The 17550-nt window shown below is 38.6% G+C and overlaps 1 protein-coding gene across 5 annotated transcripts in view; it reads right to left on the bottom strand.

Moving 5' to 3' along the window:
- CAST (calpastatin) overlaps positions 1 to 17550 on the bottom strand; it is a 134562-nt gene that overhangs the window by 83570 nt on the left and 33442 nt on the right. For 3 of the 5 annotated variants that reach the window (XM_037032325.1, XM_037032326.1, XM_037032327.1), the window contains exon 3: positions 13873 to 13944. In XM_037032325.1, coding sequence (XP_036888220.1) covers positions 13873 to 13944 — 72 coding nt within the window. Of the gene's footprint in view, positions 1 to 8011; positions 8076 to 8108; positions 8253 to 13872; positions 13945 to 17550 lie in introns of those variants that run through there. The other 2 variants (XM_037032328.1, XM_037032329.1) reach the window with 2 other exon arrangements.

The raw sequence follows: 17550 nt of genomic DNA, 5'->3' as shown, positions 1-17550 counted from the left end.
AGTCAGAAATGAAGTATACATTATCTAAAATGAATAATACACTAGAAAGAATCAACACCGAACTAGATGAAGCAGAGGATCCAATCAGCAATATGGAAGAAAAGGTAGCAGAAAACACCCAATCACAGTAGGAAAAAAAAACACAGTAAAATGACGATAGTTTAAGGGACCTCTGAGATGACATCAAGCATAATAGCAACTATATCATAGAGGTACCAGAAGGAGAAAGAGAGCAAGGGATTAAGAACCTACTTGAAGAAATGATGACTAAAAACTTCCCTAACCTAGTAAAAAAACAAAGACACACATCCCCAGGAAGCACAGAGTTCCAAACAAGATGAACCAAAAGAGGCCCACACAAGACAAATTATAATTAAAATGGCAAAGGTTAAAAACAAAATGAAAATCTTTTCTTTTAAATTCTTTTTTAAAAAGATTTTATTTCTTTTCAGAAAAAGAAGTGAAGGAAAAAGAGAGGAAAACATCAATGTGTGGTTGCTTTTTGTGCACCCCCTACTGGAGACCTGGCCCACAACTCAGGCATGTGTGCTACACTGGGAATCAAACCGGTGACCCTTTGGTTTGCAGGCTGGCATTCAATCCACTGAGCTACACTAGCCAGAAACAAAACAAAAACCTTAAAAGCCCCAACAGAAAGTTACCTACATGGGAGCTGTCAACTGATTTCTCAACAGAAACATTTCAGGCCAGAAGAAATCTGCGCACAATATTCAAAGTGAGGAAAAGCCAGAACCTTCATCCTAGACTGCTCTATCCCATGAGGCTATCATTTTAAATTGAAGGAGAAAACTAAAGAGCTTCCCAGGGAAGAAAAAGCTAAGAGAGTTCATCACCAGCAAACCAGTATTACAAGAACTGTTAAAGAGACTTCTTTAAGAAGAAGAAAAATAATAGGGACATAAATATGTATAAAAAGGGCAAATAAATACACTTTAAATGTAAACGGATCGAATGCTCCACTCAAAAGACACGGGGTAGCTAAATGGATCAGAAAATAAGAGCCATATATGCTGTCTATAGTAGATCCACTTCACATTCAAAAGTAGAGACTAAAAGTAAAGGAAGGATCTACCCAGCAAAGATAGCATTTAGAATTGAATGGCAGATAAAGAGCTTCCTAGATGAGAAAAAACTAAAGGAGCTCACATCAATAAACCATTATTATATGAAATGTTAAAAGGACTTATTTACGAAAAAGATCAAAACTATGAATAATAAAATGGCATAAATACATATCTATCAACAACTGAATGTAAAAAACAAACTAAGCAAACAAGAAGGACAGAGAAAGAATCACGGATGTGGAGAGCATGTTGATGGTTGCCAGATGGGAGGGGATGTGGGGGAATAAGTGAAGAGGTGAGGGTATTAAGACTTACAAATAAGTAATTACAGTATAGCCATGGGGATGTACAGTACAGTATAGAAAACGGAGTAGCCAAAGAACTTACATGCATGACCCATGGACACGGTCAATGGTGTGGGGACTGCTGGAGGGAGGGAGGGAGGGAGTGGTGCTGGGTGGAGGGGGGCAACGGGGGGAAATTAGGACAACTGCAATAGCATAATCAATACAATATAATTTAAAAATAAAAATAAAGGATGGAAAAAGATATTTTGTGCAAATGGAAACAAACAAACCAAAAGATGGAGTAGCAATGCTTATATTAGACAAAATAGACTTTAAAACAAAGTCTATAATAAGAGACAAAGAAAAATATTACATAATGCTAAAGGAATCAATCCAAAAAGCAGATATAACTCTCGTAAACATGTGTGCACCCTACATAAGAGGATCTAAATATACACAGCAAATGTTGATGGACATAAAGGAAGAGATCAACAGTAACACAGTAATAGTAGGGAACTTTAATACCCCAGTGACATCAATGGATAGACCTTTCAAAGAAAGGAAACAGGAAACATTGAAGGATCCTGTTTCCTTTCCTTTCAAGGAAACAGGATCCTTCAATGACACACTGGACTGGATGAATTTACTTGATATTTTCAAAGCATTTTACGATGAAGCAGCAGACTATAAATTCTTTTCAAGTGCACATGGAACATCTTCTAGGATAGAGCACATGTTAGACCACAAGATAAGTATCAGTGAACTGAAGAAGAGTAAAATCATGTAAAGCATCTTCTCTGACAGCAGTGGCATAAAACTAGATAGCAATTACAAAAAAAAACCCCAAACACATAGAGGCTAAATAACATGTTACTAAACAATGAATATGTCAACAAAGAAATCAAGGAAGAAATCACAAGATAACTTAAAACAAATAAAATGAGAACACAACAAAACAAAATCTATGGGAAATGGCAAAAGCAGTCCTATGAGGGAAGTTCATAGCATTACAGGCCTACCTCTAGAAACAAACAAACAAAGATCTTAAATAAACAATATGACTTTAGAGTTAAAGGTACTAGAAAAATAACAAAAAACAAAGCCCAAAGTGAGTAGAAGAAAGGAAATAATAAAGATTAGAGCAGAAATACCGCATTTTGTTGTGTATAATGCACAGCCACGTTCTAGTACTGCCCATGTATAATGTGCATCATTATATTTACCCTAAAAAATTTGGGCAGAAAGTGCACATTATACATGGCAAAATATGGGTAAGTAAAATAGAGTCTAAAAAAACACTAAAGACCAAGGAAACCAGTAACCAGTTTTTAGAAAAGATAAACAAGATTGATAAACCTTTATCAATCAAGAAAAAACAGAAGGTATCCCCCAAAATAAAATCAGAAATGAAAGAGTGACAACTAATATCACAGAAATACAAAGGAGTATAAGAAAATATTTTGAACAATGATATGCCAACAAATTGGACAATCTGGAAAAAATGGATAAATCCCTAAAAACCATACAGTCTTCAGAGGCTGAATCAAGAAGAAACAGAAAATCTGAACAGACCAATTATAATCAATGAAACTGAAGCAGTAAACAAAAAACTTTTAACAAACAAAAGTCCTGGACCAAATGTCTTCCTCGGCAAATTCTACCAAACATTCAGAGAACAACGCCTATCCTTTTCAAACGATTTCAAAAAATTTAAGGAGAGGGAAGACTCTCAAGTTCATTGTACAAGGGCAGCATTATTCTAATTCCAATACCAGATAAAGACACTACAAAGAAAGGAAATTATAGATCAGTATCTCTGATGAACACAGAAGCAAAAATCCTCAACAAAATATTAGAAAACAGTATTCAGCAATACATTAAAAAGATCACACACCATGATCAAGTGAAATTTACTCCTGGGATGCAAGATTGATATAATATCCACAAATCAATTAATGTGATATACCACATAAACAAAATAAAGGGTGAAAATCACATGTTCATATCCATAAACACAGGAAAAAAATTGACAAAATCCAGCACCCATTTATGATAAAAACTCTCAACAAAGGGAATAAAGGGAACATACCTCAACAAAATAAGGACCATATGACAAACCCACAAATAACATCATACTCAACAGGGAAAAACTAAAAGTGTTTCCCTTAAGATTAGGAACAAGGCAGGGATGTCTACTTTTACCTCTCTTATTCAACATAGTACTAGAAATTCTAGACCCAACAACCAGACAAGAACAAATAAGACACCAAATTAAAAAGGAAGAAGTAAAACTGTCCTTATTTGCAGATAATGTGATATTGTATATAGAGAACCCTGAAGTTCCCACCCAAAAAACTACTAGAACTGATAAATGAATTCAGTAACATAGCAGCATACAAAATAAATATTCAGAAATAGGTTGCATTTATATACATCAGTAATAAACTAACAGAAAGACAAAATGAGAAAACAATCTCATTTATAATTGCATCAAGAATAAAATAAAATACCTGGGAATAAATTTAACTGTGGAGGTAAAAGACCTGTGTTTGGAAAATTTTAAGACACTGAAGAAAAAAGCTGAAGAAGATACAAATAAATGGAAGCCTATATCATGCTCATGGATAGGAAGAACTAATATCATTAAAATGTCCATACTCCTCAAAGGAATATACAGATTCAGTGTAATTCTTATCAAAATACCAATGGCATTTTTCACAGATCTAGAACAAATAATCCAAAAATTTATATGGAGCCACAAAAGACTCCAAATAGCCACAGCAAACTTGAGAAAGAACAAAGGTGGAGATGTCATTCTATGGAGTATCAAACTATCCTACAAGGCTATAGTAATCAAAACAGCATGATACTGGCATAAACACAGACCCATAGATCAACAGAACAGAATAGAATAGAGAGGGCAGAAATAAACCCACACCTATATGGTAGATTAATATTTGACAGACGAGGCAAGAACCTAAAACGGGGTAAAGATAGTGTGTTCAATAAATGGACTTGGGGAAATAGGACAAATACATGCAAAAAATAAAACTAGGTCAACTTTTTAAACCATATACAGAAATAAACTCAAATGGATTAAAGACTTAAATGTAAGACTCAAAACCATAAAACTCCTAGAAGAAAACAAAGGCAGTAAAATCTCTGACATTTCTCTTAGCAGTATTTTTTCTGATATATCTCCCCGGACAAGGGAAACAAAAGAAAAAATAAACAAATGGGACTACATCAAACTAAAAAGGTTTTGCACAGTAAAGGAAACTGGCAACAAAATGAAAAGACAACCCGCAGAATGGGAGAACATATCTGCCAATGATAAATCTGATGAGGTTAATATCTAAAATTTACAAAGAACTCAAACAACTTAACACTAAGAAAAACAAACAAACAACCCAATTAAAAAATGGGCAGAGGACCTGAATAGACCCTTCTCCAAAGAGGATATACAGATGGTCAATAGACATATGAAAAAATGCTCAATGTCACTAACCTTCAGAGAAATCTAACCTGAAACCACAAGGAGGTAACACCTTACACCTGTCAGAATGGCCATCACCAATAAATCAACAAACAAGTGCTGGTGAGGATGTGGAGAAAAGGACACTCTCATGTACTGTTGGTGGGAATGCAGACTGGTGCAGCCACTGTGGAAATCAGTATGAGACACAAAAAATGAAAAATGGAACTGCCTTATGACCTAGCAATTCCATTTCTGGGTATGTATCTAGAGAAACCCAAAACACTAATTTGAAAAAAAATATATGCACACCTATATTCATGTAGTATTATTTACAATAGCCAAGAAATGGAAGCAATCCAAGTATGCATCAATAGACAACGAGATAAAAACGAAGTGGTACATACACACAATGGAATATTACTTGGTCACAAAAAGATTGAATCTAACCATTTGCAACAAAATGGATAGACCTAGAGGGCATTACACTAAGTGAAATAAGTAAGATAGAGTATAAGACAAACACCATATGATTTCACTTGTATGTGGAATCTAAAGAGCAAAATAAACAAACAAACAAAATAGAAACTGACTCATAGATACAGAGAACAGACTGATGATTGCCAGAAGAGGGGGAGGTTTGGAGGGTTGGGTGAAAAAGATGAAGAGATTAAGAACTGAAAATTAATAGTTACAAAATGTAAATAGTTACATCCCATGATGTAAAGTACAGCACAGGGAATATAGTCAATAATATTGTAGGAACGATGCACAGTACTAGGTGGGTATCTGAATATCAAGGGGGCTGCCTTGTAAAGTATATGACTGTCTTACCACTATGCCATACACCTGAAACTTATGCAAAATAATAGTGAATGTAAACTGAAATTTAAAAAATGCAATGCCCACTTTTAATATAAATTCAGAGCAAACTAGGAATATAAGAAAACATTATGAACCTGATAATATATTTTAGAAAATAATAGCAAATATCATAATTAATGGCAAAAACATTATAAACATTCCTATTTAGTCTAGGGATAAATTGTAGTAAAGGTCTTAGCAATCATAATTAAATAAGAACAATCAGAATATCAGAAATTAAAAGTAACACAATTCTTATAATTCACAGATTATATAATTGTCTACATAGGAATCATTAATACTAGCAGCAAAGTCCAGCAAGTTTGCTGGATCTAAGATAAATATACAAAAATCAATTCTATTTCTAGATACTAGCAACAATCAGGAAGCACAATTTTAAAAAAAATACCCTTCTGACAAATGAGTGTAACTGTGTAACCACCACCATCACCCTCCAGATTTGCCTTATAACCCTCTCAGTCTCCTATCCTTACCCCCACCTCTAATATCACTGATCTGATTTGTGTCTCAACAGTTTTTTTTATCACCAGAAGTTCAAGTAAATGGAACATTAGAGTTTTTAGTCTTTGCTACCTGATTTTAAAATTTTGTACATGGTTTGCATGTAGTAGTAGTTTCTTTTCATTTTGGGTAGTATTTCATTGTATGGATATGCCCTCCAACCACTAACTAATGGTCATTTGGCTGTGGCTTTTATGAATAAAACAGCTGTAAATATTTGTATAGAGATGAAAAAAAGATATAAATGTTATTATAAACAATGATTAGGAACACAAATACTTAGCTGATTTTAAGTAGTTCAAATTAATTCCTCATGTTTTCCTAATAGCTTTCTCTCTCGTCGTCTCTCTCTCTCTCCCTTCTTCCTTTCTCTCCCGCCCCTCTTAGTTCCATTCTTTCAAACTGTTATTTTATGTGATACTTTTAAATGCTCATTCTGGGCAAGGAATTATAATCAGCCAATTCAGAGAACAAACAAGGAAGCAAACTCCTCACTCATACTATGTAATCAATTCTCTAGTGCATTGGGGACCCTCTCTCAAAGCAGGTGAACTGAACCAGAGCCAACGTTTAAACTTCAGTGTGCTGCTCTGTGAACACGGTCACACAGTTTGCAAACTCACTTGTGTATAACGGACACCAACATACACACAGATTGCCACTATACCCTCACTGTGGCTGGCTGCCTACCCGCTCCTCCACCAGTAAGCAGATGTGGCCTTTCCTAGTGCAGTAAGATCTTGCTAAATGACACTATTTTGTTTTGATCCTATACTGTCCCCTAGAACCCAGACAACACTTCCTCCCCACTATATTCGCAGCAACAAATACCCTTTCAGATACACTGATTTCCCACAACTATGCTATACACCTGAAACTACTGCAAAGGTTGAATTCAGTGCCCACAAACGAAACATCAGGAAGAGGCACTCTATAGTTATTTATCGGAAAACAAGCTTCCCCCTTTTGAACAGTAGATGTCACTCCTTAATGATCTTCCCTGCAATGCAGAGGTTTTTTTTTTTCTCTCTAGAAAGCACCTCATACAACAAAACTTTCCAGAGCTGCTAATTTAGCTCTACTGTTCCTCTGATGCATAGGTGGGTTCCTCAAGGAAGCATCCTAAACTCTGCCTCATTTTCTCAAACTAAAAAATGGGACTAAAGAACTCACCTCTTGCACCTTTATTACTGAGGAATGCTGAGACTCTGACTGTACAGAAGAGATTGTCAAATCTCTAATGGAAACAGTTGCCTTCTTGAAAGATAGCTACAAAGTACCTCTCAGTGATGTTATCTGATCGTCTCAGCTTGTGGTCAAGGAAATAGAACAGAAACATGTTCCAACACTTGCCACACCACACCACACCCAGCATGTGTCAGGTCCATGGAGAGGTTACATACACTGAGTGAACTCATTCTCTAAAACTGAGGTCAGCACAGTGGTGGGGGCAGGGCCTCGGGTGGCGGGGGTCTAACCCTGGAGATAAAAGTGCCAAATCACATAGACACAGATGCTGTTTTCATTCTTTCAGCATTATTCCCAGGTCACACAAATTCCTGGTTTTTGTAACCCTGCCGAGTCTGGTTACCAGAAACATTCCTAGCTGAAGAGCCAGCAACAGTGTAACCAACTGAGAGCAGGGGTTGACAAGTAACACACTTGAACTTAGAACCCATTTGGAAAGGAATGTCTCTTTATGGTCAAGAGACTAGCAAGAGCGCATGTCCAAGCCTAGTGAAGATTAGTGGGTGGCAGGGTCGGAGCCCGGGACTCACCGGACGCGAGCCGAGGGAAGGCGGTGCCTGGGCTGCCCGCCCTGGAAGCAGAAAGCAGCCACAGCCTTGGAGAGAAGCGGCAGAAATCAGTACTCACTCTGCGTCCAGTTCCGGCCCAGGGAATTCAGCTGAGGTTTCAGGATGTTTGCATTCTTGGTTGGGCTCGGCCCCTGTGGTTTCAGTTTAGCCGCCGAGGCCGAGCCCACAGGGAGGACTGGGCGGTCCTGGGACACTACGCAGTCTGCTCCCCGCCCTCCCTCCTCGCGTGAGTCGGTGACTCGTCACGGGGTGGCTTCCAGGAGGCTGACTAACCGAGTAATTAGGCCTGTGATGCAGGCCACACTGCAGGCTGATGGCAGAGGTCTATCGCTCCTAAGCTGTCACCCTTTGATTCTACCAAAACAAGGGAACGACAGGGGGGGCTCTCTGTAAATGCATGCCTCCCTCCAGTATCTCGTTTTAAAACATAAAGCAAAGTAGTTATGACCACCAGTATGGACTGGAAAATACATTTCAAACTGAATAATGGATTTTTTTAAAGAGCAGTTTAACAGGGTGAGAATTGTGCTAAATGATACATTATGACTAAAAATAAAAAAAAGAACAGATTTTAATCTATTAAATAAGAATTCATGACTTCATATTGCTATAAATAAATGGATAAATTAATTAATAATAAATGGAAAAGATATGCTTTCTCATGGAAGCATGTCAATAAACAGATATAGAATAAATGATGGGGTTAGAAAAAAAGAGTGATATAATTTTAAAAGAAATATGGAAAGCCAACTTTTCCCAAAGCCATAAACCAGTGACAATAAACACTATGGGCACTCAGCTTGTGGTGTGAGTGCAGGAGGTGGTGGTCAGTGGCTGAGCAGCAGAGACCTGATACCCACCTGGTGACAGCTGAGACTCAGTGCTATGTCCAGCCAAGGCGGAGGTGACAGTCAGCGGGCATTCAACAGACAGAGTGCTCATCTGCACAGCTTTGTACAGGGCGTGCACTGGGTAGTCAAAGCAGCTGGCCTCCCTCTGACTCCTACAGGATGTTCCTCTGACAGGACGTTCCTACGGCCACTTTACTTATTGCCACTGTTCATTTATTTAAGTAAAGCTGGTGAAATATGAGTCCTTCCAACTCTAGTATTTTATAATTCCCTGAGCAGAAGACCCTGTCCTTACAATTTTCTACTCAAAATATAGCTTAAAAAATCCTTTTTTATTTAACCTTAGTATTTTCATTGTTGTTGTTGTTCTTCTTTTTTCTAAACTAAACCTCAGCTTATCTTGGCTTCACTCATATTTTCTCCCGTGACATAAATATCACAGGGTGATTTATTGGGACCACACCCCAGTAGGGGCAAACTCCAGCTCCCACGGTCCCCAGTGCTAGGCAACGTATCTCCTACAATAAAGGCAAGTATTTCTGTGCTCCTGAAGAGTACTGATGAGTAATTGCATGTTATGTAAAAAATTTTCCAAAGATTCATAACCTGCAAGACAGGAAGAAAGTGGCTCCTTTTCTGAGAGATGAAGAGGGACATTAGCATCCCCCAATATTGTGTGACTGTCCAGTGCCTGGGGCTTATCCCTTCTCCCAGTGTGGTCCTCCTACCATTGGCATCAGAAATACTTGAAGGGTACCTTTTAAATACACAAAGCCCTGGGCCTGACCTTGCCCCGGTGAATCAGAATGTCAGAATGTCTTGGATTGGGACCTGAGAATCTGTGTTTTAACCAGATTCTCCAGTCAATGTTGAGGTAATCTGAGGTACAGGTACTCCAACCACCCACTTTCAGCACAATTTAGCATCCTTGCTCCCGAAATGGTAGTTGCCAGACCAGTAGCCTTGGCATCAACTGGAGGCTGGCATTCTGACAGACTTGTCAGAGAAGCAGAATCTTGGCTTCCCTGTAGACTTCCTCAAGGAGATTCTCCACTCTCATAAAACCCCACTGATTCAATCAATATGCACCTTCCAATATAAAAGTTAGTGTTCCTGCTCATGTTTCCCAAACACTTGTTACTTGAATATTCTTACATATTTTTAATTTATAATTAGTATACTATATTTGCTTATTATTTTAAAATATAGATCTATTTCTTTAAGACTATACTTTCAGGGATCATTCCTATAGTTTGTTAATATATAGATCTATTTTTTAACTTTTCATTTTGCCTTATCAAGAAAACTAGTCATGGGATCATGAGCTTGAAGTTCTAGTTCACTTTTATGGAATATTAAAATATATGCATAACTATGAAAATTAAAATGCCTGCCCATTCAGCACACAGAGTCAGCTCACTAACCAGGGGTAGTCCACAGGCACCGCAGGTAAGGCTGGCTCTGAATGCCGAATACCTCATACAACACAGCCCCTCCCTTGTACGTATTGCAGAGGAGAAAAGTGCGTGCTGCTGAGAGGAGAGCTGGGTCAGCAAAGTTAACACAGCCCTATGTGACAGAAACAGGACCAAAATCACAAAGTATTTCTCCAACAAGGGCTTAGTAGGTTTTTCTCCCCTCTAGCTGGAAGGAAAGCTACTTGTACCTTCTTTGGTTTAAAAGGCCTAATGTTACTACACAACATATCATCAATGGTTCCTTTTAGTTTAGTTAGGTCACAGGTGGCAACCACAAGGCCCACGGGCTGAATCTGGCCCTCCACCTTGTTTTATCCAACCTGGCACCTTGTTTCTACCCAGCAGCTGTGCTGAGTTCCTTGCCCCTGGTTAAGGAGTAGTTACATTTACACAGTCCTAAAATTACAGTCGGCCCTTTGAAGGCAACCGCCAGGCTGATGTGGCCTCCAGTGAAAATGAGTTTGACAACCGAGTTAGGTGATCCCTCTGTTTTCCTTTCCGTAGTGGGTATCTGTCAGTTGGCAGCTGACCACACGTTCACAAATCCTCACTACATATTAATGATTTCTACCTAATCATCCACACCCTCCCAAATCCAGAATACTCACGACCCCACTTGTAGCAAGGATTGGGCATGTGACTTATGTTGGCTAATTAGATGTGCCAAAAAAGAATGAGCCTGGAAGTAAGCAGTGTAAGGATGCCCCTGAGCACTGAGAGAAATCTGAAATAAGGCTTGTCAATCTTCGAGACGCCACGGCAGAGTTTCTGGCTTCCGGTCCTAACTGTGATAGGTGCTGAGCTGTGGTACCAGCAGCAGAAGCTCCCACAGTGTGGCTGGGCATTGTTTCCACTGTGAAACCGGAGATTCTTTCTGCCAGAGCTTCCTGGATTTCTCTATGAGATAACTGCTAGCCTTAAGAAATTGTTCCTTTTAGCTTGAACTGTTCAGAGTGGATTCCAATCACAATTAATAACCTTAACCATTACATCTTCTTAATAGCTGTGATCTCCTACATGAGATTCCTAATTCAGGTTCAGCCTTGGTTTTCTCACCTGAACAGTTAGGAAAGAAGTTGCCTGAGAGCTTTTCCAGCAATAAAATTGCATGATATTACGAATCAAAACTGTTTTTACCTGGGCCTTGATAAGAGCCTATATAATTTCTTCACTAAATATCTTACAATGATTAATTTGACTTAGACAGTGATACCACTTAAACACTTTGGATCTCCCAAGACCAGCAGGAGTGATATTACTTGTGCATATAATTCCCACTTTGTAAAAATTTGTATAAAACAGTTCTGCAATACCTGGTGACTATTCTATAATACATAGCTTATGCATAAGCTTCAAATTAAATACTTAAGACAGACTTGGTTTCCTTAATAATTGTAAATTTATCACCCATTTTAAATTTCAAGTAGAATGTGTCCAGAATCAAGAAAAGCAGTATTAATTCTCACCACAAATTACATCTAGTGTTTTGTCATGCCTTTTGAATGTATTGAGAAAATATTATTTTTGCCTGTGTGTGTTATGATAATTACTTGTGTAGTAAAGGTTTCAAATGACCACAAATGCTATTCCTCCCAGCTTTTCTAAAGAAAGCATGGGAATGATTTCATATTATTTTTTTTAGGTGATGATAATACTGAGGTAAAGCTCTTTCAATCATAGATCAAAATAAAAATAAGTAAGTATATGATACATTTTTTTCTTCCAATCTGTATAAAAATTAAAGATATGAGAAAGAAAGGAATGAAGAATTAAACCCAGGGAAATCTAATATTCAGAAAACTGGTGAAGCAAAGTGAGCCAGGAAACCGTGGTGAGAAAGAACAACAGGCGAGAGAAAGGAGGCAGGAAAGGACAATGCTTTGGAAGCCAAGGAAAGAAGGTCAGGTTCGCCATTAAACCCTGAAACGATAAACATGCGGCTAAAATGTCTCCACCTCCCAACCAGCTCCTCTCTGAGCTTCCCGAGACAAAGCAGGCTCTGGGGCCTTATAAAGAATCCAAATTCTTTACAGCCATTCCACCTCAGAATGATTAAACGACAACTTCCTGCGTAAAGAAAAAGATGGAAAAGGGGCTGCTTCTTATGCCTGTCTTCAAGAAAAAACTGAGTGAGATTTTCCACAATGTACAGATCCTCCAAGAGTTTAGGGATAACGACTCTGGAAACCATACAAATGATTTACTAAATCTCACTGGCTTGCAGTTTTGCCATGAGGCATAATGTATAGGTATAATTTAAGTATAAGTTAAATAAAGGTCCTAATACTATTTAAAAACACAGGACATGTCAAGAAAAGTCTTTTTTAGTTAGAATGGTGTTCAACTCTGGTCCAGCCTCTTCTCATTTCTCAGCTGAGTTTTGGTTCTGGCACCTTTCAGGGGCTTGGAAAGCAGCCAGGGTTCCAGGAGCCAATAAAATATTCACTCCTCATGAAGCAAGGCACCTACAGGAGAAAGTCCACAGACCTCCTTAGAAGAGCCACCAGTTTTAAAGGAAAAATGCTTATTTAAAAAGGTATATAGAAGCCATGACTTGTGTGGCTCAGTGGATTGAGCGCTGGCCTGTGAACCAAAGGGTCACCAGTTCGATTCCCAGTCAGGGCACATGCCTGGGTGTGGGCCAGGTGCCCAGTGGGGGGCGCATGAGAGGCAACCACATGTTCATATTTTTCTCCCCCTCTTTCTTTCTCCCTTCTCTTCTCTCTAAAAATAAGTAAATAAAATCTTTTTTGAAAAGGTGTATAGATAGTCTTGAAATAGGTTAAGGTTTTTTTGATTATCTTGGACATACTGGAAGAATACAGATTGAAATGGGCTGAACATAACTGTTTTATATATTATTAAAACCTTCCAACTAAAATTATAGTTTCTTATCTTAAAAGGTGAATTTCAGTGATTTTTATAAGCTGCAAAGCTTTGACGAGTTTTATTACCAAAGAACACTCAATCAGATCATCTGAGGCCCAGCAGGTCCAGGACCTTGTGTGAACAAAAAACCTGGGTTCGAACTCTACCTCTTACTGGCTTGGTGATCTTGTCAAGAACGCTGAGCCTTTCTAAGCTCTGGTTTCCTCAGGCATGTACAAAGGGATAATAATTATAAGGTTATGAGAATAGAATAATTATATAACATACTTAGAAGAGAGCCTGGTATGATTAATGCTCAGTAAGACAATTGGAATTCTTTTCTGAAAAAGTGGGAGAACTGTATTTCTTACTCATAGCATGTACAAAAGTACAGTATAATTTAGAGATATTTATGAAAACAATCTTCATTGCACACATTAAAATACACCAGTAAAAATTATAACATAAATGGTTTTACTAGGTTTTACATCAAATCATTAAAATTGCATTCCCCTAGTGCAGAAATGATACTTTGTTCAAAATCTTTCAGTGACGCACGGATGCCGCCTCCCTTCCCCGTAAGCCCCACCCACTAACAACATGTGGTGTTTGGGAAATGACTGACCTTGGGGGCCGGGGCTGTTCCACCAGCATGGATTCCGGAGGGCTGACTGCTCCCATGGCTTGTTGCTTTTTTCTTGAAAATAGAAAATAATTATTTCAATGGAAAAAGCCCCTTAACAATGTAGTCAAGTGCAAATTTCCATACCAATACAAATATCCTCTCAAGCAAAATCAGATTATATAATATACAAAGCACACAAAAATTTATGTCTTTCAATTTTTTTATATCTTTGCCTAAATATTTTTTTATTAAATGTATTGGGGTGCCATCGGTTAATAGGGTCATGTAGATTTCAAGTGTGCATTTCTATGATACACAATCTGTATATTGCATTATATGCCCAACTATATCAGTATTGGAAAGGAAGAGTAATTTGAATAAATCCCAACTGTTCATTATCCAATGACTTTATACTGAATAACAGCACAAACCCTCAGGTGGGCCGCTGCCACTTTCCACCACAGTGCAATTCCGGAAACAGAAGCAGCTGCTTCCTATCTGCAGTGCTACAGGAGGCCACGGAGTGCACCCTCCGTGGAGGCTGATGGAGCAGGAAGCGGCACAGGTGTCATTCTACTTCTAAAAATGCATTTTAGGGAAGTAATATGAGAAGGGCAAAAGCATTTCTTCCAAGATCCTCATTACAGCATCGTAACATCAAAAAATGGAAAACAGTATAGGTAATAAAGAATGTTTACTGAGTACCTGCCATGTGCCAGGTCATTATTCTATTGGAAAATGAAATTATAGATAATGATAGGATAATAATGCTCAATAACAGAATGTATGAGAGTATTATTGCAAGTGCTCTAAGCACTTTAGGTACTGTATATAATGATTTGCTTCGTCCTTACATTACCAGATATAAAGCTGCTACTATTGCTATCTCCATGGTATGGATGAGGAAACTGAGGAATACAATGGACATGAAATGTGTCCGTGGTCACAATGAGTTAAAACAAGGATGCCTGCTTCAGACCCTGCTTTCTTCCCTCTCTATCCTGCCTCCGGCAACGGAGGGTTGGGCTGGAGACAGCTACAGGTGCAATATCATGCTTTCTTAAATATCACGTTGAAAAGAACCTTTATTTAGGCCCTGGCTGGTGTAGCTCAGTGGATTGAGCACGGGCCTGCGAACCACACGATCGCGGTTCGATTCCCAGTCAGGGCACATGCCTGGGTTGCAGGCCAGTTCCCAACGGGGGACTCATGACAGGCAACCATACATTGATATTCTCTCCTTCTCTCCTTTCCTTCCCCTCTAAAGATAAATAAATAAAATTTTAAAAAAAGAAAAGAAAAGAACCTTTATTTAAATGAAGTGTATTATTCATATTTTACATAAAGGAAATTCAGATTATAAAATAGCATATAGATTATTAGTTATTTTCATATAGGTTATTTTCTGATGGTAGGGTTAAGAGTGATTTTTAAAAATATTCTTCATTGTGCTTCTCTGTATTTTCTTACACTATTGTAAGAAATGTAAGAAACAACTTACATTTCTTACTATAACTATTTAAATGATAAAAGGACAATGAATGTGGAAGATTTAAAAAACACAGTTGCTTAGCCCTGGCTGGTGTAGCTCAGTGAACTGAGCGCGGGCCTGCGAACCAGAGTATCGTGGTTCGATTCCCAGTCAGGGCACATGCCTGGGTTGCAGGCCAGCTCCCAGCAGGGGACGCATGAGAGGCAACCATACATTGACATTTCTCTCCCACTCTCCTTACCTTTCTCTCCAAAGATAAATAAATAAAATCTTTAAAAAAACCCCACACAGTTGCTTTCTCAACAAGGCCTTCATAGCTTATATCTCTTATGAATATATTTCAAAGAAGCAAATATATAAGCTATAAAGTTTTATCATATAAAATGGTGAGATTAGGCTCTGTGCATAAAATATGAATGGCATAGTCTAAACATTGAATACAGGAGGATTTGTAATGCACTAATTAGCTGACATATAACACATTGAAGAGTTGTATATCTATGCAGCAAAATATTCAAAAACATATAACTGAGAATAATGAAGTTTAATTATTTAATATTTAGGAGAAATATTTAGCAAAATCATACTGCTTCTTTTGTTTTTAATGCCTGCCACGGAAGCTTGAGCAGAAGCCTTCTTTTCTCTCAGGGTACATGTTGCCTTACCAAGAAGAAAAGCCAAACCTTAGCTTGCCGTCCTCACAGTGTTACTTATTCTCCATGTGTCCCCTGGCTGACCATCTCAGAGCACGTCAGGAAGACCGATCACCACAACCGTAGGGGGACACACTTTTATGAAGTGGGTGTCTAAGGGGCCTCAGAGGCACTGGCAGGAGCCCCAGGCTCCCAGGTGTCCCCTGTGGACTAAATAGTATCTCCCGAGCACATATGCATTAGCATCAACCAAGGGAAGAAAAATCGTAGATAAATACAGAAATAAGAGGCTGCTAAAAAGCTATGATGCAGGTGTGACATAGAGACAGTGAAAGAAGGGGATGGCCTAAATTTTATCCATATCCCAAGTCTCTTTTCAAAATAGAAAGTGTATTAATTAATTAGCGCCTGCTAAGCACTGTGTATACATAGATTCAGTATAAGGGACCAAACATAAGAATAAAGACAAGGACACAGCAACCAGGTTGTTCATCTTAACCTTGTCACCCTTTCCACCCCCTCATTTTCCAGGGAGGAGACTGAAGCCAAAGGAGACTGAATACACGTCATGGTCCAGTGCGCCCAGCTGTGCCGCATTCCAGCTATTAGTGTTCAGTCTCGGCTACAACCAAGGAAGGTCACGTTCCTATGCCGGGCGAACTAGAGCATCCATTCACGACTTCCAAGCCCACAGACTGAACCCTGGCTCACCTGTGAATGGATTCCACCACGACACCTGAGAATTTAAAAACTTGCCTTTTGGGTCAGTTATGAAACTATTAGGTTAAAAAGAATAACTATTTAAACACATGCTGATTTTTATTTTACCTCTATATCAACTCAAGGCAACTTTAAAAACATGATTTGCTAGTAAGTTCAGCTCCTTTAACTCAAAAGATGACCCAAAAGTTGAGGACCTCTCAGCTTTCGTATGGTATGTCCTATCACCCCGAAGCTTGCTTTGTCCCCTGGGCCGCCTAGATTACCTAGTTTACAAAGGAGCAATTTAATTCATCAGAAACAAGGGTAGAATTTGTAAAAATCATCTTTCATTAATTTTTTCTCCAACAAATATTCATTAAGCCCTTAGCCAATGTCAGGCATGTAAAAGGTAATAAGCACGGAAATTCACCACACAAAGACCAGAGCACAGACTTCTTATTCTCAGGTTAGTAACCAATATTTAACTATAGATTGTTTGGCTGATATATAAGACTCAGTCCTCTTTCGGCAATAGTGTCTGACTTCATGCATTCCTTCATTCATTCATGCGTTTGTGAGACGGACACTTACTAAGCCCCAGCTATGAGCCTGCCCTGTTCCAGGCAGAGGGATGTAGGGACCATTTAAACAAACAAAAAAAACCCTACCCTTACAGCACTTACATTCCAGCTGGAGGACTCGAAATAAGTCACAACAAGCAAGACAGTCTCAGCGACTGATGGGAGTGAAAAGACACCAAAACAGGGCAGTGAAACACAGTGAGCGGCCTAGGGCTGCTTCAGACAGAAGAGACAAAAGTGCTGTTTGTCT

Source organism: Sturnira hondurensis, unplaced genomic scaffold, assembly GCF_014824575.4.
Source record: "Sturnira hondurensis isolate 20B ecotype Veracruz unplaced genomic scaffold, ASM1482457v3 Scaffold0021354, whole genome shotgun sequence".
Classification (NCBI taxonomy): Eukaryota; Metazoa; Chordata; class Mammalia; order Chiroptera; family Phyllostomidae; genus Sturnira; species Sturnira hondurensis.
The sequence above is the reverse complement of the archived record's forward strand: the minus strand, read 5'-3'. Positions and strand labels throughout refer to the sequence as shown.